General features: G+C 38.7%; 1 protein-coding gene across 2 annotated transcripts; it reads left to right on the forward strand.

Annotated features, from left to right (window-relative positions):
- The first annotated feature begins 371 nt into the window (after positions 1–371).
- Positions 372–5689, forward strand: LOC131035861 (uncharacterized). 2 transcript variants are annotated; one of them, XM_057967607.2, is made up of 3 exons: positions 372–623; positions 720–1267; positions 5379–5689. In XM_057967607.2, the coding sequence occupies exons 1-2, from the start codon at positions 456–458 to the stop codon at positions 1254–1256; spliced, it is 705 nt and encodes a 234-aa protein (XP_057823590.2). In that variant the 5' UTR covers positions 372–455; the 3' UTR covers positions 1257–1267; positions 5379–5689. The 2 variants fall into 2 exon arrangements, with proteins under 2 accessions (XP_057823590.2, XP_057823589.2); XM_057967606.2 differs by lacking the exon at positions 5379–5689 and having other exon boundaries at positions 373–623; positions 720–1449.
- The last annotated feature ends 18393 nt before the right edge of the window (positions 5690–24082 follow it).

The following is a 24082-nucleotide window of genomic DNA, read 5'->3' on the forward strand; positions in this document are numbered from 1 at the left end:
AATGAAATCATGCAACACCCATCTGAAAAGCAATCATTGTGCAGTTCCAGATGTTGAAGCGCAGATTGCTTTTGAAAACCTTGACGGCAATTTCCCTTGTTGATCAGAGAGCCCGGATTTAATTGCCTTAAAACGGGAAAGAAATGGAGTTAATTCCAATTATGAAAATCTTGCCCAATCACAAAATAACTTGATCATCCATGCAAATTTGCAACAATATAGACCAAAAATTTGAAGCTTCTGGGAGGTTTCCAACACGAGATATGGCGGTGGCACTCCAAATTCCACCCCACAGGCGTACATGGCGGAGGAAAAGTGCATGCAAGCTTCAACGTGTTATGGCATTTAATTCTGCTACAGAGCATCCCTCATCCCAGCAGATTGCCGGTACCCTGTATCCATATATGCCTGGTGCCTAGTGCTGGGTGCTCTGTTTTTTCCCCTGCAGTTAACAAATGGGCATGCCGGAAAAGTATTTGGATGCCACTCTGGTACCCGCAGGAGTGATCTTAATGGGTTTATACCATGTTTATCTGGTTTACAAGATCGCCCACCATCCCAAAACCACAGTAATCGGCCTCAATAACATCAACAGGCGGCTATGGGTGCACGCCATTATGAAGGTGAATGCTCTGTCTTTTCCCAATTTCATTACAAAATTGCAGAGAATTTCGTAAAATTGCAGAGTATTTCAACTCTAATTTGCCATAATTTTGCAGGAAAGGATGAAAAACGGAGTTTTGGCAGTGCAAACGATCAGGAACAGCATAATGGCGTCGACCCTTTTGGCCTCCACCGCCATAACTCTCTGCTCTGTGGTGGGATTACTGCTAGGAGTGGGGAACCGGCCTGATGAGTTTACTCTGTATGGGAGGACAGGATCTGTGACATCTTCTCTCAAGTGTATGCTGGTTTTGGTGTGTTTTCTTGTAGCGTTTGTTTGCCATGCTCAATGCGTGCGCTATTACAGTCATGTGAGCTTTCTGATAACCACACCGCCGCCATTAGAGGCGGAGATGGAGGGCTGTGATGCTCATGCTGAGTATGTGAGCACAGTGTTCAACAAAGGGGCTTATTTCTGGTCCCTCGGATTGCGAGCTTTTTACTTCTCCCTGCCTCTGTTTTTGTGGAATTTTGGACCCATTCCAATGTTCGTGTGCTCCTGCTGTCTACTCTCCTTTTTGCATTCTCTCGATACAACGAACAGTCTCAGCACATTTTACAACAATGGATGCAAACGGGGGGTCACCAATTGAGGAAACTTATAGTATGTATTTCACTTTCTTCTCCACGCATCCATCTTTTTGACTCTCTGCTACTCTGAATTATCAATTTCATCATAATTAACTAACTGAAAAAAGAAACGCATCAACAATAAATAAATTATGGTTAATTATGTGATATTTTTCAAGAAATAAAATACATCTTAAAAAATTGTGTTTTGATGAATGTTTCAAGATTCTCTTATAGGTCAAATCTCCTTGGTAGCTCAATGTTATGCAAGATCAGTAAATCTAAATGTACACTCACTTGAAAAATCACCCATCTTCACCTTTGGTATATGTATTTGTGAAGATGAAGTGCAAGGACAAGGCTTAGGTTTGTTTTTTTGGTTTTTTTTTTTTGACTTAATAAGGGTTAGGATTTTTTCAAACTTAATATTATCGTGCTACCCGAGGTCAAATCTCCTTGGTAAGTCAATGTTCTATAGATCAATATATCTAAATGTACACTTCAAAATTTGCCCCCTTTATCTTTTTGGTATATGTATTTGTGAAGGTGATGTGTTGGGACATGGTTTAGAAGTTTGCCAACATAATATAGTCATGCTTTCTTAGGTCGAATCTCCTTGGTAGGTTAGTGTTATGCAAGATCAATATATCTAAATGTTCTATTGAAAACTTGTCAATCCTCACCTTTGTGCTATATGTATTTTTGAAGGTGTTGTCTAGTGTCATGGTTTAGGAATTTGTTGCCTTGATATAATCATGCTCACCTAGGTCAAATCTCCTTGGTAGGTCAAATTAATGGTGATGGGTAATATCAAGGACATATATGTATTTGTGCTATATGTATTTTTGAAGGTGTTGTGCAGTGTCATGGTTTAGGAATTTGTTGCCTTGATATGATCATGCTCACCTAGGTCAAATCTCCTTGGTAGGTCAAATTAATGGTGATGGGTAATATCAAGGACATAATACACAAACATGCAAATGGCATATAATGATGTGACCTAATTCTTTATTACCCTTTGGAAATCAAACTGTGCTCTAATCATTCTATTTAGAGTCACATTTCACTCTTGTAATTAAGTGTGCATTGAATGTTGTTATATTTTGTGACATGTTAACATGTCACACTAACATGTATTATGTAGACTCATAACAACTTGAGAAGGCATGAAAGTTGAATTTTAGATTTGATAATTTGAATTTTAGGTTCATCAATACACACTGTGAACCAAGTCAATCTTGAGCCACTTAAAAATGAACCTTCGAGTTTAAACGATAATTCAATCTTGAGCCACTTAGAGTTTAAATGATAATTTGAGGTTGGGAGTAAATATATGAAACTAAGTGTGAATGATAGTGCAATAATGATGAAGAAATGACAAATCTATGAGTGCATAGAAGTAAGGAGGAATGAGAGTGCAATAATGATGAACAAATGAAAAATGTATGTGAATTGGTATTAATAGGGGTAAAAAAAGATGGGTAAGGATTAAGCCATGAGCTAAAATCTAGAACAAGAGAATACTATTTGTCAATATGATATTGCATTGAAACATTCACGAAGAGCATAAAACAAAATGGGAAATAGCGTGTGTCTACTAGTTTAGCCAATACATTTAGTCCTAATTTGATATGCATGTGAAACTAACATGAACATCATGAACATTTTAAAATATATTGTTATTATCAAACATGAAAATTTAATATCCAAACACTTATAAAAGGGTACTTATCTTTATAAAACAATAGTGCATTCCTCAATACTTTTTGTACTTGCTTTAATATGGATACTTCATCAAAACATGGAAACCAACATAAAGATAGTGCTATAAGTAGCATTTGATTAAAAAAAGTACAAACTACAAGTTGTTTTAATTATCTACAATTTTTTTTTTAAACTGGAGAAAATAGATGCAAATTCACCTATATGGAAAGTGATAGTAATTATGTGCACGATGTGGTAATACAATATGGATACAGATGATGTAGCCATGTAATAAGGCTCCACTTGGTGTGGCATGCAAACATGGCTCCACTTGATGTGGCATGCAATAAAGATTTGAATAATGTGGTCATGTAATGTAATATGGTTCCATGTAATATGGTTCCATGTGATATGGTTCCATGTAATATGTAATGTTCCTACTATTTGTACTTGATTATTTTGTCACAATAGATTTATCCCTAATGATCATTATACCTTATTATTTTATCATTGAGGTGTTCTTGATATGATTTTTTATTATCTTGATTATGATTGTATAATATGTGATGCATGCACTAGTATTTTGTTTAGATTTGATAGTATTTATTATTAACTTGTATTTTTGTAGATATATACATATATTCGTGTCTATGGATGTATGCTAATATCATTATGTTGGCATCCTAAATGTTTTTCATTGATATTGAGCTTATTTTGGAGGTGATAATTATGCTATGTATGTAATATTGTATTCTTTCGGAGATTGTGCACCGCTTCAATTATTATATATGGTTCAAGTATGCTTGACATGGGACTTGAGTGTGTAGGAACATAGTTATTTCTCTACTTATTTATGCAAGTTTGGGTTATATTTCCAGTGATGGTTATATCAGAGATATTGCATTAGATGTAATGTGTTTGCTAATCCCTATGATACTCAAATTAGTGGTGATCCTAAAGTTCATTTGTGTTATCTATTAAACTATAAGTGTTTGATTGTAATTGTGATTATGTATTCCCTCATTACATTCAATTAGATTTTGATTCATGAATCATTGCATCTTAGTGTTGTCTAATCCATCTAAGAAATTGAGAAACTAGTAAAAAAAAGGATATTTAATTGCTAGAAGTTAATTTTAATTATTCACTATTATGAAAAAATAAGAAAATGATTTTAGAACTTAACTTTGTAGATACATGTATTTAGTGAAAATGGAAAATAGAATTGAAATGATAAAAAAAAAGAAATGGAAAAATGAGTTAAAAAGGAAAAGGGGATGACATTTTTCATTTTTCCTAAAAAAATACTCTTAAAAACCTCTTTTCAAATATGGAAATTGGTCGAAGGATTGTTTAGGATAGGAATTAGATTGGAAAGGAGGACATTGTAAGTTATGTGGGTGGATTGTATTTGGCATTGCTTCACCAATTTGGATCAAATTCCATAAATTTGACATTGTTTGAGCACCAAAGGTGAAGGCATTTTCCTTGTTTTTCTGAGTCTTTGGAAGCTTTAAAATTATATTTTTCCACATCCACTCTAGTGGTTTTGGATGACATCAAATTTAAATTGAATTTAGTTCATGTTTATCATGATTAATTAGTTATTATTACATTTTAAAATGTCCATTTTTAAGCCATGACTATGGAAAAAAAACTTAGGAAATTAGGAAATGTGAATATTAATGCAAAAATAATGTTCATATTTGAATCAAACGGGTATTTTTTATTTTGAACATTTTCAATCCAGTGGAATTGGAAATTTTCTAGTTTTTAATTGGGAGTGAATTTGAACGAATTAGAAATGGGAAAAAACAAGACTCATTTTTTTATAATATGTTGAGACTATGTCCAAATTGTTATCCCATTTTCATTGCATTGGTTTGTGTGTCTTATTGAAGCGGTGATTTAGCATAGTCAACCTACAATTTGAGGTATAAAGGGTAGAAAAGGAGTTACTATCTATGTTGTATTGTATCTAGAAGTGATTTTGAGCCTATGATAGGTGAGAGTTATTAACAAAGTGGTAATTACAATTCATATGGTAAATAAAGTAAGCTAAAATGCTAATTTGATAACATATATAGAGCACTTGCAAAGGCTTAGTATGATTCCTTAAGGACATCCCACACTCTAGGAGTTAGTGGTTGTCACTTGCAGAAACCTCTCACTTTGTGATAAAAACTCATCATGAATTCACAAAGCTATCCCTTTTTTCTATTGTGACGTCACTCTTTGTCTTCCTCTAGAACCCTTGTCCTTCTTGCCATTTGACTTTGTAACTAATGTGAGAACTATCTCTAGATATGTGTGTTGTGTTTGGTTGATACCCTGATTATACATGTTCATACTTATTTTTTATATGTGAAGTGTTTGACATATGTGTAACTCATGCTCCCTTGTTTTATGCATGTTTATTGTCTTATGTGACTATCTCCTAGCATGGTGGGTGGACCTAATGGTACCACATGGTTGGGTGGTATTCAAACATTTTTGGGGATTAGCAGGTCTATTGGAGTGGGGCATGGGATTGCACACAAGATGGAAAAAGTTTCATATCTCTATTGATTATTTTATTTGTAATAAAGTAGTCAAATGTATATTTTATGAATTTTGAGTCTTTATATGTAATTGTATTATTAAACTAGGGCCTCCTATTTGGATGGATTGTAAGCTACCCATATTTGTGACAATGTTATCATTTTTTTTATTGTGTATTTAAATTGGTGCCCAATGCACATGCCATTTCATATGGTTTTCTTCATTATTGCTATGTTGGTAAAATGAACTTAAAGCACCTTTGGATTTGGTGTTAAAGTGAATGCAATATGGTAGTATATACTCAATTATGATATCATTGGAATGTAAGTTAGATTCATTTTTCCTAGTCTTGGGTTCTATGTATGTGGACTAATTGTAGGGTAGGATTATCATATTGTCTTGGTACCCCTCATGAAGGGAGAGTTGTGGGATGTTTTTGGAACATTATCCTTCATATCTCATATCCTTGAACTTCTTTTGGAGTCCTTTCTACACCTCCTAGTCCTTGGGAAGCATCTCTTCTATTTTCCTATATTCCAAGGGTTGGTTTTGATTGTTCACCCTGGTCTCCTAGTTAGTTGTGGCCATTTTGGAGTTTGTTTTGAGTTGTGTCTTTTTTTTGTGTGTTTGATACATTGCCCTTGAGTAAGAGACCTAGTAGAAATCATTCATTTGGTCTTTGGTTAGGAATACAACATGGAAAAAAGGACTACAAAACCAAAAATAAACTCTCGTGACAAACTAGGATGCTTGAGTAATGGTGCACAAGTGTCCTTCCTAGGCACTAGTGTCATGTCTAGGATGTTGTTGTCCTTTGACATGTTGTACTCCTTTGTTTTACAATGAGCATTTCCTAGCATTCATTGGGAAAAAATTATATACAATTTTTATTTTCCTTGAATGTCATCACTTTGTTGACAAGTGTTCTTATCTATGTTTTATGTCATCTTTTTCATTGAAAAGCATGAATTTACATGAAAATGAGCCACTATAATTCCAGTTGGAGGAGGAATTGTACCTCAAAATGGATCAAGAGTCTTTAATTGGTAGTGTGTATAGTAAAAAATGGATAACAACAATATTGAAAGACTAAATGAATTCAACCACAAAACCCTAGCCTAACAACAACAAAGATCCACCATAACATATGAATATTACCTGAGACAATGCAAATCAAATGAAATCACAAAGATTATACCATCAAATGTCCAATAGGGACAATATTGAAAGACTAAATGAATTCAACCACAAAACCCTATCCTAACAACAACAAAGATCCACCATAACATATGAAGATTACCTAAGATAATGCAAATCAAATGAAATCACAAAGATTATACCATCACATGTCCAATAGGGTTCGAATCTCCATTCTTCCTATCTCCATTGATCTTGCTTGATATATTTGCTCTCAGATTTTATATGTGCACAAGAGCTCAACAAAGAACGGAAATGTGGTTGCAAGTAGGATCACATATCAAAGTTCAAAAGCGTAGTGTAGTCAATTGATCAGTCAGTTAGCATAGTTGAGGATTTGATAATGAAGGAAGCATCCCCTTATATAGAAGACACTAAAAGAAATGGAGGGATAAGATTGAGAGGTGTAAAAGATAAATGGTCAGCTAGGATTAAAAGGTAGGTAAAGAAAATAAGAAAATAATGAAAGGGTAGGTAGTGTATGAATTAAGAGATGGATGACACGTGTCATGGGTAGAAAAGGCTAATGAATTAATTAAATAAATAAAGATTTATTTAATTAATAGAAGAAGTGGGATTAATTAAATAAATAAGATATTTATTTAATTTAGAAAAAAAGATAATTTAAATAAATAAATGTATTTATTTAAATGAGAAATAAGGCTAGAAGAGGATAAATGAATTAATTAAATAAATAAAGATTTATTTAATTAATAGAAGAATTAGGCTCAAGTAATTAAATAAATAAAATATTTATTTAATTAGACATGACAATTTTAGGTGTCTACACTTTGCCCCTCTTTGAGACAATGCAGTTTGTCGCATTGTTTCAAAGAGAAGATAATATGAACTGATACAAAGTTGCCCCAAGATGGGAATGATATGCCCCCTCGAGAGATTGGATGAAAATATCTGGAAAGATCACAAACAATCTCTCGATAAGAAAGAAAGGCTAGAATGGACTAACTGGATAGGTTAGGGTGACAGAGTCACGAGATAAAGAAGATTGACTCGAGAGACGAGGGCTAGGGCTAGGGCCAGGGCTAGGGTAGTCTATAAGATAGACCACGAGGGGAAAACATCCTCATTGTCATCCACACATCCAAGAGATCAGATTGCAGAGAGAGAATAGAGCAACAACAGTCAACAGCGATGGCATTGGTGCATAGATTTGATCGCGTTCGTCGATATCAAAGGCCAGCAGATGCAGGAGAGTCGGTAAGTACCACAAAACCTCCTTGTACTTTGTCGCAATAAATGTTGTCATTAATGCATGCTAGGTAGCACAATAAATGCATTTTAGGTATTTCAAACAAGGTAAAAAAATATTGAGGCGTGTCTATGTTGGTGCCAAGCGCGTCTATGTTAGCTAGGCGTGTCTGTGTTTGTGCTAGGCGCGTCTGTGCAGGAAAAGACGTCTATGTCAAATGCGAGCGCGTCTACGTTGGGCAGGCACGTTTATGCTATGTGGGCGTGTCTGTGCAGAGCAGGCGCGTCTGTGCAGAGCAGGCGCGTCTGTGCAGAGCAGGCGCGTCTGTGCAGAGCAGGCGCGTCTGTGCAGAGCAAGCGCATTTGTGTCTAAAATGTGCATTTATGTCTTCTAGGGCAAATCGACAATTCTGTGATAAACAGATGTTGTCGATTGGATAAACTGATGAGGGGATACACTCAAGCAGGTCCTCTAGGGAAGACTAGAATAGCAAATAGGGCTAGGATTGACAATGGGCAGGCGCGTTTATGCTATGTGGGCGTGTCTGTGTAGAGCAGGCGCGTCTGTGCAGAGCAAGCGCATTTGTGTCTAAAATGTGCATTTATGTCTTCTAGGGCAAATCGACAATTCTGTGATGAACAGATGCTGTCGATTGGATAAGCTGCTGAGAGGATACACTCAAGCAGGTCCTCTAGGGAAGACTAGAATAGCAGATAGAGCTAGGATTGACAATTTTGTGATAGAACATACATTGTCGATTAGGAAACTACTCAAGAGGATACACTCAAGCAGAGGCCCTAGGATATGATAGATCAAGACACTTTGTAATGAACAGTGAGTACCAAGACATAGTACTTTGTGATGAACAGGGAATACTAATATGAGCAGCACTTTGTGATGAACAAGGAGTGCAAATATGAGCAGCACTTTGTGATGAACAGGGAGTGCAAAAAAAACACGTAGTACTTTGTGATGAATAGGGAGTACCACTAGAATAAATAGCAACACTTTGTGATGAACAGTGAGTGTCACTAGGATAGAGTATCATAAGCACTTTGGATAAAAAGCAGCATTTTGTGATGAACAGGGAACGCCACTTTGACTGACATAGTTGATTTGTTTGACTGTAGGAGTACCTACCTATGCTGGAGTCACGAGAGAGATTCCCATCGACTCAGAGGTTATGACCAGAGCTGACAATTGAGGATAGAGCAGCTATTGAGGTTATGGGTTTGCGATTCATTATGTATGATGGCACTCTGACATGCACGTTCCATTTGCCAATGGGTGAGATGACATTCACCTCAGAGGATGTGTACAGGATTCTAAGGATATCGATCGATGGGGAGTTGATACCCTATGATCGAGACGGAGACAGGGATGCCCTGAGATGAGTGTTTCAGGATCTGGGATTGGAGATGAGGGCTGGACATGTGGCATGGGACACGATGACACAGATCGGATTGGCACTACTAGTGGTGCTGAGAGGAGTGATCAATGGGTTCTTATGTCCGGATAGGGCGACACAAGGGCTGGCTGTAGGCTGGGGGAGTACCTTGGAGACACTGGTGACACAGCATACCAGATATGCTTGGGGACCGTGCGTGCTGACACACTTGTACTATGAGCTTCATCAATTTGTATACCATGGATCCGTAGGATTGGGCTGTGGAGTGACATTATTACAGGTATGGGCTTATAAGCATCTGTCAGTTACCCGACTGATACATTTCAGAGGTAGGGGCCATGGGCGCAGTTTTGTTCACTTATATGATATGATTACATCTCAGTCGCGGATCGGGAGACCAGAGCACTGGCACAGAGTCATCGATGAGATTGACACTGTGGTATGGAGACCATACCGAGAGTGCGAGGAGTGGGAGGATGATGCAGTGGAGCTTCCATACATATTCAGGAGCAGGTATCTGATTGGGTGGACGCCCTATGTACTGGAGAGGCAGTTGGTTGACAGGGTTTGCAGGCAGTTCGACAGGATTCAACGGATGCCATGGGGTTCCGAGATGTATGCTTAGACAGTTAGGGATCAGGCACACTTCAGACCATTGTTATCATATGATCAGGCAGTGATGCAGCTGGTAGAGATGGTGCCCATGCCTTGGGATATGTGGTCGGAGATAGAGGATGTAGGGATGGATGCAGAGTATACTGCATATTGGGTAGAGCATCCATTTCCTTGACTGATAGATCCAGGTGAGCAGATAGATGGAGATGGCAGGGGGGATGAGGATGATGATGGAGATGGTGGGGGTAGAGGCCGACGGAGGAGGCGGGGTGTGATAGGGGAGAGGAGAGTGGCTCCGCGGAGAGAGGGTGGAGAGGAGAGACAGGCTCGAGTGGTTAGAGGCCAAGGTGGTTTACCATTACAGGTGCCTGTAGCACAAGGTCCCAGGCAAGTACAGGGACGAGGGGCAGGGGCAGGGGCAGGGGCAACCACAGGTACAGGGGCAAGAGTAGCCACAGGTACACGGGGGAGAGGAGGAGGATGAGTTATTGGAGTTGAGGGAGATCTGCTAGGGACAAGTAGATGAGATCCAGGATCTGGAGAGGGAGACAACTAGACTCAGGAGACAGCTGAGGGACACGGAGCGGGAGAGAGATCAGGCTATCCAATGTTATACAGAGGCTGAGATAGCACTGAGGGCAGGGAGGCAGGCGACAGAGGACACAAGAGCTGGATATGCTTATGTTCTGCGAGCCAGGGAGGAGATAGGCTACTGGAGAGACCTATACTATGGAGTCGTGCCACCAGAGCAGCGGGCTAGGAGCTTCTGTAGACCATCGTGGACAGCGACGACCACTGGAGGGAGGGATAGGAGACAGGCGTCCAGCAGTGGGGTTATGGGTCCTCCACCACCACCAGATAGAGGGGACAAGAGAGATGATCCTGGGGTGGGTCCTTCCAGGGCTCAAACTCCGTCGAGGTCAGGCGGCTCTGAGGGAGGGAGTTCATCATAGCCTTAGAGGGCTCCCTATGTATCAGTTTTGTACCATTTTTGTATGATGATGTAGACACCTTCGGGTGATTGTAGCCATATGATTTTGACATCATTGTATCATGACATTTATGATTATATATATATGAGATGATTCATCTTTGCGGCAACTATATGCATGTGTACCTATGTGATGAAATGCTTCTATATGTATTATGATGTATGTTTCTATGTGATGTTTATGATATGGATGCAAATATGTACATGATGAAATACAATATTTTTGTTCTTTTATGTTTTTAATATGTTATGCAAATGCAAATGTGAATGTATGAATATGCAGATGAATATGATAATGCAAATGTAAAATGTGCTAACATGTGTTGTGTGTAGGATATGATGCAATTGTGATATCTATATGTATGTATGAAATGCCTAATATGTGGTAATGCAAGTGCAACTACATGAAATGGAAATGTTTTTGGCATGTCATTATACTCAGTCATGTGATAGCAAGCAACACAGACTCAAGAAGGACGATGGAAATCAATCAAGAAAGGGGGATGGAAGATAGAAGATATGAAAGTGAAAGAGCTTCTTGTGCGTTATCATCATTGAGCTTTATTATGGCAAGTAGGTTATGACAATCGAGGCGTATGTTCGACCCAAAAAGTCATTGTACCTGTTTGCATGGAGATTAGACAGTCGCAAACAAGGAATGCCCCAGTTCATACTAGACTCATAGTGTCCTCATATCCTTGGACAAGTCATAGCATTACTAAGAGACAATCCATAGACAGCAAAAGAAAAAATAGGTGATGATACCCCATCCTCGCCTTTCTACTCAACGACATCCTAGAGATAAAATCTCTAGTCAGAGACATCCCGGAAAAGCTAAAAGACATGTCACCTAAAGATAAAATCAAAAGAAAATCAAGACTTGACACCAACATCCATTGTAGTCCTCAAGTTTAGTGTCTCTTGTCACTTGTATAAGTCTTATTTGATTATGGTCACAATGTTTACTTTCACAAAAAGGATAGATAGCACTGAACCATAATGTTGTTTGAATCTGTTGAAATATTTGATTTGTCGAAGCCCATTGTTGTTGTTGTTTCTCATCTGAAATTGAGTGAATCCATGAAACTGATACTTTATTGCGGAGAAGACGAAACTTTATTGCGGATTGGCAATGCAAATGTTGCTTTATTGTGGATTGTGCGCAGATAGATTGAAGAAAATTGGAAGAAACTTGTACTCCTCGAAACGTGTGATGCTCTTAGTTCCACACCCATCACTAGATGTAGGATTTTACCTTAGCCACAAATAGGAGCTGATTCATTATGGTTGGAAAGGGGTGAAAAGGAAGGTTTATTATGAATGGTGAACCAATCTTAGATAAATAACAAGCCATGATGGGAATGGGTAAGTTTGTTATGAATGAATAGGTCGTGAGTGTGTGCAAAGTGAAGGATGAAATGGAATCCTAAAGGAGGGAGGAGCAATGTCTTTACGCATGGCGCTGGTGACCCAGTTTTCACCATGGTACTTGCGCAGGGCGCCACCGAAGTGGTTTTCACCATTGGACGAAATGTTTTTTCTATTTTTTTCAATTTTTTTGTGTTACAAGACGCCTGTTTGCCAGGTTTTCACCAGGTAACGATTTTTTTTTACTTTTATGATTTTTTTTTGTATTTTTGAATTTTTTGATTTTTTTGTATTTTTGAATGAGGATACTCTGAAGAGCTATGTATAAAACCTACGAAGGTGCATGTTGTTGATAGGATCCTCCAAAGGTTCACCATCCGAAGTTGAGAGTTGATATGCACCAGATCCATATGCTGTTGTGATGATGTAAGGACCAAGCCAGTTTGGTTCAAACTTGCCCTTCTTCTCTCTGTCTTGCTGATTTTTAGGATTTTCTCTGAGAACTAAGTCACCCACCTCAAATGTGTGAGGCTTAACCTTATGATTGTAGATGCATTGTTCCTTGACTAAATTATGTGTATCTCGAGTGACTGTCTTCCTTGATGAAGGAACTGAGATAGAATTACTAGTGTGTGGACTACACAGGCCCGTATGCGTGTCACCTGAAGAAGTTTGGGCATCCTTGATAACAAAGTCCTTCAAGTAAGCTCCATTAAAGGTCCATGATGTATCACCAGAAGGGAATGGATGTGTGGAACAAGTGGATGAGTTATGAAGGCTCATGATTATGAAAAGAAGTGAAAGTAGGATGGCATGATGAAGACTTAGGATCAACAAGTGTGTTTTTTGACTTAAAATTGTAGAATTTTTGCCCCCAGTTATTTTGATATTAGGGGAGATCAACTCTTGCTCTTTTTCTTTCATAGGATTTTTATCCTTGACCTTGATTTTTGTAGAGTCCAATATATTTTGATTTTGATTTGAACTAAAAGACTTCTCTTTATTTTTTACTTTTAGATTTTTCTGTTCATAGCTTGATTTTTGATCCGCCAATGAGTAATGGCTTTTGTATTCTTGTTGATCCAAGTCTGGAAGTGGAGTGGAAATGGAATGAGCGGATGAAGTGGTAAAGCTATATGATTTCTCAAGAGGGTTGGCGATACGCTTAATAGATTCTTCACTGGAACCACTCTTAGGATTATTGATATCAAAAGATGCTTGCACCACTAGAGGAGATTTGCATTCAAACTTAGTAGCCACAACACTAGGTGGTTCACACCCAATTCCTTGACATTGCAACTTGTTTGTAGGTTATTCTTGTCGACTGAATGTCTTAGGAGATAGTGGGAGTTGATCAACATGAAAGATATACTCACCACATCCCATGTCTTTAATCTTGAATTTTTCTTTGATTTTTCCTTGTTTTGATGTAGAAGCTTTCAAGGATTCTGGATCCACATATGCTGAAGATGGAATAGCCTCTCAATTGACTGGTATTGTTATTTCTGATCTAGGTCGTAGATTGTTGCAATATATGAATGGATTTGGGTCATCTTTGATGGTCACTTCAACTCCATTGTGAGGAAACTTAATGCATTGGTGATATGTAGATGGGACTGCGCTCATCTCATTAATCCATGGACGTCCTAGCAATATATTGTATGTGAGATCGAGGTCTAGGACTTGACAAACCACATCCTTTGTAACTGGCCCAATTCTGAGAGGTAAGGTGACTGTGCCTTTGGATGAACGTTCTTCATCATCATATGCTTTGATGGTAATTTTGTTTGTAGAATTCACAACTTTATCAAAATATCCCAATTGTTTAATAGTGCTCAATGTTCAGATGTTTAGACCAGCTCCTCCATCTATCAGGACCCGTTTTATTCGATGTTTGTGTAGGAAGGTTTCAATGTGTAAAGGTACGTTATGTGGTTGGCTCACGGAGGCATCGTCAGCTTCTGTAAATGTGAGAGAGTGTGGAATGGAAAGATATCCCACCATGGCTTGAAACTGGTTCACATTTAGATCAGTAGGGACGAAAGTATCTCTCAAGATTTTATCAAGAATGGCTTTATGTGCGGGGGATATGCGTAAGAGCTCAAGGATTGCGATAAGCGTGGGTGTCTTCCCTAACTGTTCTACAAGGTCATACTCAGGTTTGGTTGATGAGGAAGCAGTGGTTTTAGTTGGAACACCTTGCAAAGTGAATTTACCTCAATGAGTTGTAACATTACATTCAGAGGTAGGTTTGGAAGAAGATCCAATGCCTTTTAGGACAATCTTAGGTCTATGGGTAAAATTCTCAGGCATTTTGTCCTTGATGATAATGGTAGAGACATAATTATCCATTGAAATGTGATTGACAGTTGAATCATAATTATAGGATGCTCTTGATAGTTGGTCTGCTCATTTGTGGCTTTAGCTTTTCCCTTGTCATGATTTGGGAATGGTTCTTTAAACATTTCATGTTCTTGATTGGATGAGTGTCCTTCAATCTCAATGTCACCTCTATCAATGAGATCTTGTATGATGTTCTTCAATTGATGACAATTTCCTATTTTATGGCCTTTGCTCTTATGAAATTCACAATACTCATCATCATTCCACCAGCTTGGTTTGACCTTTGGCTCATATGGAGGCAGATCTGGAATCATTATTATTTTGTTTGCCACTAACATCTTGAAAGCCGACTCAAGTGGTTCTCCCAATGGGGTGTACTTCCTTCGTGATTTTGAAGTTGTTTTAGTATTCACTTAATTGTTTGTAGAGCTTGATCCAGAAAAAAAGATTTTGGGTCGCACTGTATTGGCATCAACAACACCATCATTGATTGTGTTCTTGTTTTTATTCCAAAATCTTGGCTTATCTTTTCCTTTAAAGTCATCTTTGTTTTCCTTGAATATCTTAATGACTCCTTGTTCAATTAGGACTTTCTCTATTGCTAAGCCTTTTTCAATGACGTCCTTTAAGGTGGACAAACAAGATTTTCTTAGGTCATAACCAATGTCTTTGTTAACATTCTGGGTGAACATCTCTACCATTTGTTTTTGTAGAATTTCACAAGAGCATCTGCTAGCTAGATTTCTCCATCTCTGTAAAAATGATGAAAAAGATTCTCCATCCTTTTGCTTGGTGTTGCACAAGGTAGTGACTGATATGTCTATCTCTATGTTGTATGAGAAATGTTGGATAAATACCTATGCTAAGTCACCCCATGACCTAATTCCAGGTGGAAGTTGGGAGAACCATTCCATAGCTTGATCACCTAAGCTCTGTGGGAATAATCTCATCAAATATGTCTCTTCTGCTGCTACCTCAATGCAAGCTGTGAAAAACTGTCTTATATGTGCCTTAGGATCCCCTTTGCCTCTGTACTTATCAAAATTAGGTGTCACAAAGTGTGTAGGAAAAGGAGGCATTGGAATGCTTTTGTCAAATGGATAGGGACATATGTCTCTCATTGTGTAAGTCGGCTTCAGTGTATTTATGTCCTCCATTTTCTTTTGTAAGTCCTTGATTTGTTGTTCCAAATTGTTCTTGGGTGGAGACCGACTTCTTGCACCATACCCCATGCTTGAGGTGTCGATTGGAGGAGGAGCATGTTGCATATATGGATGATATTGATCATACACATGTTCATATGGAGGAGGTATATAATGATGTTGCGTATATGGACCACTTGGTATAGAGTCATGATGAGGAACAAAATATCTGTTTTGTCCATGTATACCATACTCTATAGGAATGTCATAAGTTTGTTCTAGTGTGTTGCCCCCAAATTTGACACGAGGTTTCCTTGTGTCCAAATTTTGATCATGCCTTTGGATATCCAATTGCTTTGGTGGTAGGTCTTTAGCATTAGCATGTGATTGAGTATATTTTTTTGCATAAGACTTCCACAATGGTCTGCAAAGGTAAGTATCATATGCTTGACCATGTGTGTATGGGACCTCAAGCTTTTGAAACAAAGATGATGGTGATTCAAGTACCATATGTGGTCCTCTATTTCCTCCACTATTAGGCCTCCTTTGATCCATGTTGAGGTGAGGTTGTTGCAAAGGTCGATTTTCCATTATTCGAGACATGTCAAAATCTTGAGGGATCTTGGCTCCACTTTGTGCCATCACTTGTAAGAAGTATTGTCTATCTCTCCTCATTATTTCCTTAGCCAATCGATTGAAATGGGGATCCATAATGGTGTCTTCCACTTCTACTGAATGTATGGAAAAGTTGTCCATATTGTCATTGTGTGTATCATTGTTGTTTATAGTATCCATGTTCTCAACATTTGGAATGTTTCTATAAGCATCCATGTCAGGTAATGTAGTATGATCAGAATGTAAAAAGATATCATTGTCATACTCATAGGAACTCATGTTTGCAGACTCTTGAGCCTCTTTAGCTTCTCTCCTAGATTTTTGGGAATGGGTTTCAACCATGAACTAGGTATTGACCAAGATGTGTGAGACTAGATGAATATGGAAAGAGTATGGAAGACCAAGAGTTTGGATGGAATGTAAATGAATCTGAGGTGTACTTGCAATGTCCAAAGTGTAAGACCAAGTATGTATGTAGTAGAGTACGTGTGGCTTCCAAAGAGATGATAGTTTCTCTTGATGAGGTAAGTTGACCTTGACTCTAAGTAAGACCAAATGAGACCCAAAGGTGATAGACCTTGATGAGGGACCGCTTAGCAAAATGTTGTTGTATGTAATGTGTTGACAAAGTATGATGAGGACAAACAAGTGACCTTTTGACTCAAGTTTAGAAAAATGTGAATGTAATGCAAGGTGTAAAGCAATGATGGACTTTGTGAGACCCAAAGACAGGTTGAATTCTAGATGAAAACCCAGAGATATACCTAGGAAGCTCAATAAGTTTGAAATTGACTATTTCTTGTTTGTTGGACTATAAAAGTTTTTCAATTCTGAACACAGACGTGCCTGTATACTTCACAGATGCGCTTAAATGACACAAACGCTATTCTGTCCAACACAGACACGCTTAAATGACACAGACGCTATTCTATCAGACACAAACGTGTTTCTGAGATGTTGTAAGTGCAATGTTGCTCAAAAGACACAGACGTGTTTCTGCCCTTCACAGACGCATTTTTATGACACAGATGCGGTTCTATCAGACACAGACACATTTCTAAAAACTTTTTGCAATTTTTCCAATCTATGAAGTGACTTGTTGTGACCAAATCTGAATGTTTGACTATTTTCCGTGACAAGAAGACACAATGTTGATGAGGACTCAATGTTTGCAAGTGTTTAGACTCAAAAATGACTCAAAGAAAAGTGTGTTGTTTGATGTAAAAATGTTTTGCATACACTTGGAGACACAAAAGACACAATGTTTTGATATTTGATCTTGAATGTTTGATAGTTCAAAATAAGACAAATACAATTCTTATGGTTGGCCAGGACAATAGTTGTTGATCCCACATGGGGTTTCCCCTGAGGCTACACTATTCATAGTGGATACTTAGATGCTTGACCTCACTGGCTCCACCCTCAACACTCACTTCTCGGGGCAGCCAAGCATCAGTCTCCATGAAAACTCCTCGTGGTGAACTTTGTATCTCTACTAAGAACCGCATGTGTGTGGGTCGCTCTAAAGGTCCGACCTCCTAACCCAACAACTAGAAGGATTTTTGCTTCTAAAATAAGGGCATCCGCTCATGTGGCCATACATACAGCACTTTCAGCTCTGTAAATACAGGAGGCTCCTAGCTGGTAGGGGTTACGCCCTACAACTGATCAAATAAATTTGATCAAATAGGTTTATGGGGAGACATAGTGTTGGTATGAACTAATTAGCACACATTATCCATAGTTTTCACCATGGATACAGTTGTTTATAGTGGTTCGGAAGAGGTGGGTTTTCCTCGCTACCACTTGGGTCATTCTCTCCTCACTAGTAGTCCTAATGACCACACAGGGAGACAAGCCCTCTATAGATGAAACAAAAAGAGTCTATTACCCAAGACACAAAAGACACTGGTTCAATTTTAGTGCACCAATTGAAGTGTTTGCTAATCTATGAAAACAAGGCACACAATGAAAGATAAAAAAACCCTTGCCAAGGTCCTACAACAAAGATTTGTTAGTAGTTTGGATTGTTTCAAATGATCACCCCTTTCTGTAAGCACACAAGTTAGGTAAATTTTAGATCTCAAAAGACTTTGTGAAATAGGGGCCTTCAACAAAACGATTTTTCTTTTTTTTTGCTTTCAAGACAAGCTGCACCAATTTCGTTAGCTAGATCAAAAGATGTTAGCTCAATATAAACCAGATCTGAAATCCAAATGACGAAAAACCAAATCAAAGAAATCAAAATGCAACAATTGCACACAGACGCGGTTATCAGAAACACAAACGCCTTATAAATTCATAGACACGATTAGATCTGACATAGACGTAGTTCCTGAACGTAAACGCGCCTGAAGACTTCACAGACGCAACTAGGGAACACAGACACGTTTCCTGGAATTTGCAAAAAAATAAAATATTGTCGAAGGCGTAGACGCGATTCCTGATGTCACAGACGCGACATAAAATAAAAAACGCGATCCAAAAGTACGTAGACGCGAAAATATCAAAATGTTGTTGGAAATGTCAGATCTGAAACTTCAAAAACACAAAATCTGCAACAAAAGATGTTAAATGCAAAAGGGACAAGGGTCCCACCGGGCGTGCCAAAATGTGTATGGTGAAAAATGGATAACAACAATATTGAAAGACTAAATGAATTCAACCACAAAACCCTAGCCTAACAACAACAAAGATCCACCATAACATATGAAGATTACCTAAGACAATGCAAATCAAATGAAATCACAAATATTATACCATCACATGGCCAATAGGGTTCCTATCTCCATTCTTCCTATCTCCATTGATATTGCTTGATATATTTTCTCTCAGATTTTATATGTGCACAAGATCTCAACAAAGAACGGAAATGTGGTTGCAAGTAGGATCACATATGAAAGTTCAAAAGCGTAGTGTAGTCAATTGATCAGTCAGTTAGCATAGTTGAGGATTTGATAATGAAGGAAGCATCCCCTTATATAGAAGACACTAAAAGAAATGGAGGGATAAGATTGAGAGGTGTAAAAGATAAATGGTCGGCCAGGATTAAAAGGTAGGTAAAGAAAATAAGAAAATAATGAAAGGGTAGGTAGTGTATGAATTAAGAGATGGATGACACGTGTCATGGGTAGAAAAGGCTAATGAATTAATTAAATAAATAAAGATTTATTTAATTAATAGAAGAAGTGGGATTAATTAAATAAATAAGATATTTATTTAATTTAGAAAAAAAGATAATTTAAATAAATAAATGTATTTATTTAAATGAGAAATAAGGCTAGAAGAGGATAAATGAATTGATTAAATAAATAAAGATTTATTTAATTAATAGAAGAATTAGGCTAAAGTAATTAAATAAATAAAATATTTATTTAATTAGACATGACAATTTTAGGTGTCTACAGGTAGAATTCCCAACTTTTGCATTAGTAGGTGTGTCATGCATGTAGGAATCTAGTCGTCATTTTGTTAGTTGAGATGTGATATGTCCTAGTTGTCCCACCTCTTATATAGGTTTTCCTTGGTGTTGCAAGTGTCACTAAATGTGTTTAAGGAATGGATTCAGGGTAGTTAGTTCCCTCCTCCTACCTTAATAATGTTTTGTTCATGAGAGAATGTGATCATGGTTTAGGACCTAATTCAAGAGAAAAATCTAAGGAATGCGTAATGGTTAAAGAGATCAAAAACACAAAGCGGAAACACTAAAAAGCATAAATAACCATTATACCTTCCCCAAATTTCACCTTCCTCCTCGGATTGAGCTCTTGATGAGATTGAAGTAGCTATAGGAGTTGAGAAATACAACCACATAGTAGCTTGAAGATCTTCTGCAAGCTGAATAACCTATTACAAGGAAAAGCAATGAAGCAAAATCTGAAGAACATACAAAACACAGGAAAAGTATTCTCAAAATATAAGAGCTCCAATTCACCAAAAATGTATTGTGAAAAGATAATACAATGAAAAGAAAAAGTAACCTCTGATAGGTCAAGAAACCCTAAAAAGGGAAAACCCTAGGCTTGCACATAATAATTAATTAAAATAATTAATTATATGCACCTAATGTTAGCTTAAGTGTAAAAAGATAATTGGGAACTTAAAGAATTAAACAAATATTGTTTAATTAATCAAGTAAAGACCCAATTACTCTAACACCCCCCCTTAAGCTAGACTTAGGGAGAAGCTAAAACCTAGAACAACTACTGAAAGCATGAAAGATGGGTCCCGGCAACAAGGCCTAATCAGGTACCCAAATACAATGAAATCTCTATGAAACGGAGACAAAGGAGGAAACCGAGTGGGAAAAAAATCCTCTCCAAAAAGAAATAAAAGAACATGCTGAAAGAAGAAGGAAGGAAGGCCTCATAAAGAGCCCCCAAGGACAACTTCCTTCACCTCAAGCATAGAGCACAACTGAAGATAGCACGGTGATGCAAAAGGTTTCGTGAAGATGTCGACAACCTGCTCAGAAGTGGGAATGTACTCCAGAATGAGAATACCATCCTAAATCAACTGACGGATGAAATGCATGTGAAGCTCAATGTGCTTCGTCCGCTGATTCTCTACGGGGTTGTTGGAAATATGAATAGCACTCTGATTGTCACACCAAAGAACAGTGAGACTATCAGGAGGAAAACCAAACTCAGTCATCAACTGTTGAAGCCATAAGATCTCCTGACTAGCGAGAACAACAGCGCAGTACTCAGCCTCTATAGATGATAATGCATGAGCAGCCTACTTCTTGCAAGACCATGTGATAGGACCAGAGCCAAGATAGAAAATAAAGCCAGAAGTAGACTTCCGATCAGTGACATCACCAGCCTAATCTGAGTCAGTGTAGCCAACAATGTGAGGTTCCCCTGATGTATAATGAATGCCATGAGAACTAGTGCCCTGAATGTACCTCGAAATACACTTGGCAGCTTGCCAATGACGCTCATGAGGATCATGGGAGAATCGAGAGACAAGACCAACTGCAAAGGAAATATCAGGACGGGTGTGAGTCAATTACAATAAACTGCCAACCAACTACCTGTAAAGTGTAGAATCGACTGAAAGAGTGGGACAAGATGTGGTCAAAACAACCCCTGACTGAAATGGAGTGGGAGTAGGCTTGCAATCAAGCATGTCAAGAGCATACTTCTGTTGGTAGAGAGAGATCCCATCAGAAGACTGAATCACCTGAAGACCAAGGAAATAGTGCAATAGACCGAGATCTATCATCTCAAACTGATCCATCAAGTCATGCTGAATATGCTGAATCATAGATGATGAGCTACCCGTGATGAGAAGATCATCAACATATAGCACAAGAATCAAGATGTCACCCTCAAGAAGCTGAATGTAGACGATGTGATCAGAATGACTGCGGGAGAACCCAATGGAGAGCAAGAAAGAGTCCATCTTCTCATACCAAGCCCGAGGGGCTTGTTTGAGACCATACAATGAATGTCGAAGTCTGCAAACCAAATAACTATTTTGCATAAATCCCTAAGGTTGTTCCATGTAGATTTCCTCCTGTAGATCCCCGTGCAAGAAGGCACTCTTCACATCCATCTGAAAAATAGGCCAACGCCGAGAAGCTGCAAGAGATAGTACAAAGCGAATGGAATTCATCTTGGCAACAGGGGCAAATGTCTCGGAGTAATCAATACCCTCAACCTGTGAAAAACCCTTCACAACAAGACGTGCTTTGTACTTATCAATGGAACCATCAACAACATATTTAGTGTGATACAACCAGCGACACCTAACCATCTTTCTGCCCTTGGGAAGAGGACATAGATCCCATGCATGATTCCTCATTAAAGAAGAATACTCCTCCTCCATAGCACAATCCCACTCAGAGTGACCTGTCGCCTCTAAAAACTTTTGAGGATCATCTGAAATAGCATGACTCAAAAGAATAGAACCCACAGTATGAGAACGAGTGTGACGAGTATCTAAAGGATCACCAGCCAGAGGACCTGCCGCTGCAACAATAAGGTGAGCCCACTTGGGGATGGTGGGGGTGGGGATGGTGGATCATCAGCACCATCATCAGAATCATCCTCAAAAAGATCCTGAAGTGGTGCAGTGGCTGAAATAGGCAGAGGAGTAGACACTAGAGTTGGGGTATCCACTGTGGGAAGACGCTCATCAAACTGAACATCCCATCGAAATAGGACCTCTTTGGAATCAGGATCAAACAACCTGTACGCCTTAACATCCTCACAGTAGCCAACAAAAATGAGGGGTCAACTCTTCCGCTCCATGGCTTTCCTCTGAGCATCAGGAATAAAGGCCTATGCCTCACTGCCAAATACTTGAAAAAAGGAAACATCAGGCTTGTCATGAGACCAAGCCTCCTCAAGAGTCATATGTCGAATAGCCTTGTGAGGCATCCGATTCTAAATATAGTTGGCACAATTGATTGCCTCAGCCCAAAAAGATGAATCCATGGACCTGGACTAAATCATACAATTCGCCATCTCCCATAAAGTTATGTTCTTGCATTCAGCGACACCATTCTGCTGAGGGGTGTAGGGAATAGTAAAGTGATGCTGCAAACCATGCTCAGTGCAAAAATCTCTAAAAGCCTGATTCACATACTCCACCCCATTATCTGTACGTATTCGCCAAATAGAACAGCCAGACTACTTCTCTTCATATGTCTTGAAAATTCGAAAGGAATCAAAGACATCAGACTTGTACTTAAGAAAGTACACCCATGTGCGCCTGGAGAAGTCATCAATAAAAGTGAGTACATACTTGGCCCCTGAAAAAGAAGGAGTGGGAAATGACATGAGGTCACTATGAATCAACTCCAAGGGTGCCAAAGTACGACAGGCTCTCCCCTTCGGAAAGGGATCTCGGTGATGCTTGCCAAGAACACAACCATGACAAACACCATCAGTGCAGGAAATCTGTGGGAGCCCAAGAACAAGTGCCTGTGTACTCATCTGCTGAAGATATCTGTAATTGACATGGCCCAATCGCTCATGCCAAAGCTTACTCACTGAATCTGCATGTGCTATGAGATATGAACTTGTACCCAAAGAGGGATCAAATTCATCAAATCTGTAGAGACGAGATGCAGAATCCACACTACCAGAAGCCACAACCAAATTAGGGTCATGGAGGTCCCAAATAACCACATCATGTGGTGAGAACTCAACTGTCTTACCAGGGCCAAAGTGGCAAATCTGATAAATGGACAGGAGGTTCGTCGAGATGTCAGGGACAACCAGAACATCCTGTAGAGTACCCCCATCCAAAGAGATAGAACCTGAACCCAAGAGGGAAAGCTGAACTAAGTCACCCACTACAATCTGTGAAATACCACAAGAGGCAAGAGAAGTAACCAACTGCTGAGTGTGTGTCATATGGTGAGAAGCACCAGAATCTAGAATCCATGTGGACCCAGAGGTCGAAGCTCTAGCAGTAAGAGCATGACCTTTCCCTGTGGAAGGAGAAGATATCTGAGGTGAGGAAATGTGATGTTGCTGCATGACTTTCTCTAAAGCCTCTAATTCTTTTCCAACACCTGGAAACTAGATGTCCGTCTTTTCCACAAAAACTGCAAGTGTCTGATGATTTCTTCTTAGTCTTGGAGGAAGACTCACCGGACTGTGAAGATTCTCCTTGTTTGGGAGGAACTGGTTTTGAATCAAACTTAGGAGCAGGCTTGGAGGAATTCTCACTACCTACAGAAGGCTTTTTCGGCTTTTGTT

Source organism: Cryptomeria japonica, chromosome 8 (genome assembly GCF_030272615.1).
Source record: "Cryptomeria japonica chromosome 8, Sugi_1.0, whole genome shotgun sequence".
In the NCBI taxonomy this organism is placed as follows: domain Eukaryota; kingdom Viridiplantae; phylum Streptophyta; class Pinopsida; order Cupressales; family Cupressaceae; genus Cryptomeria; species Cryptomeria japonica.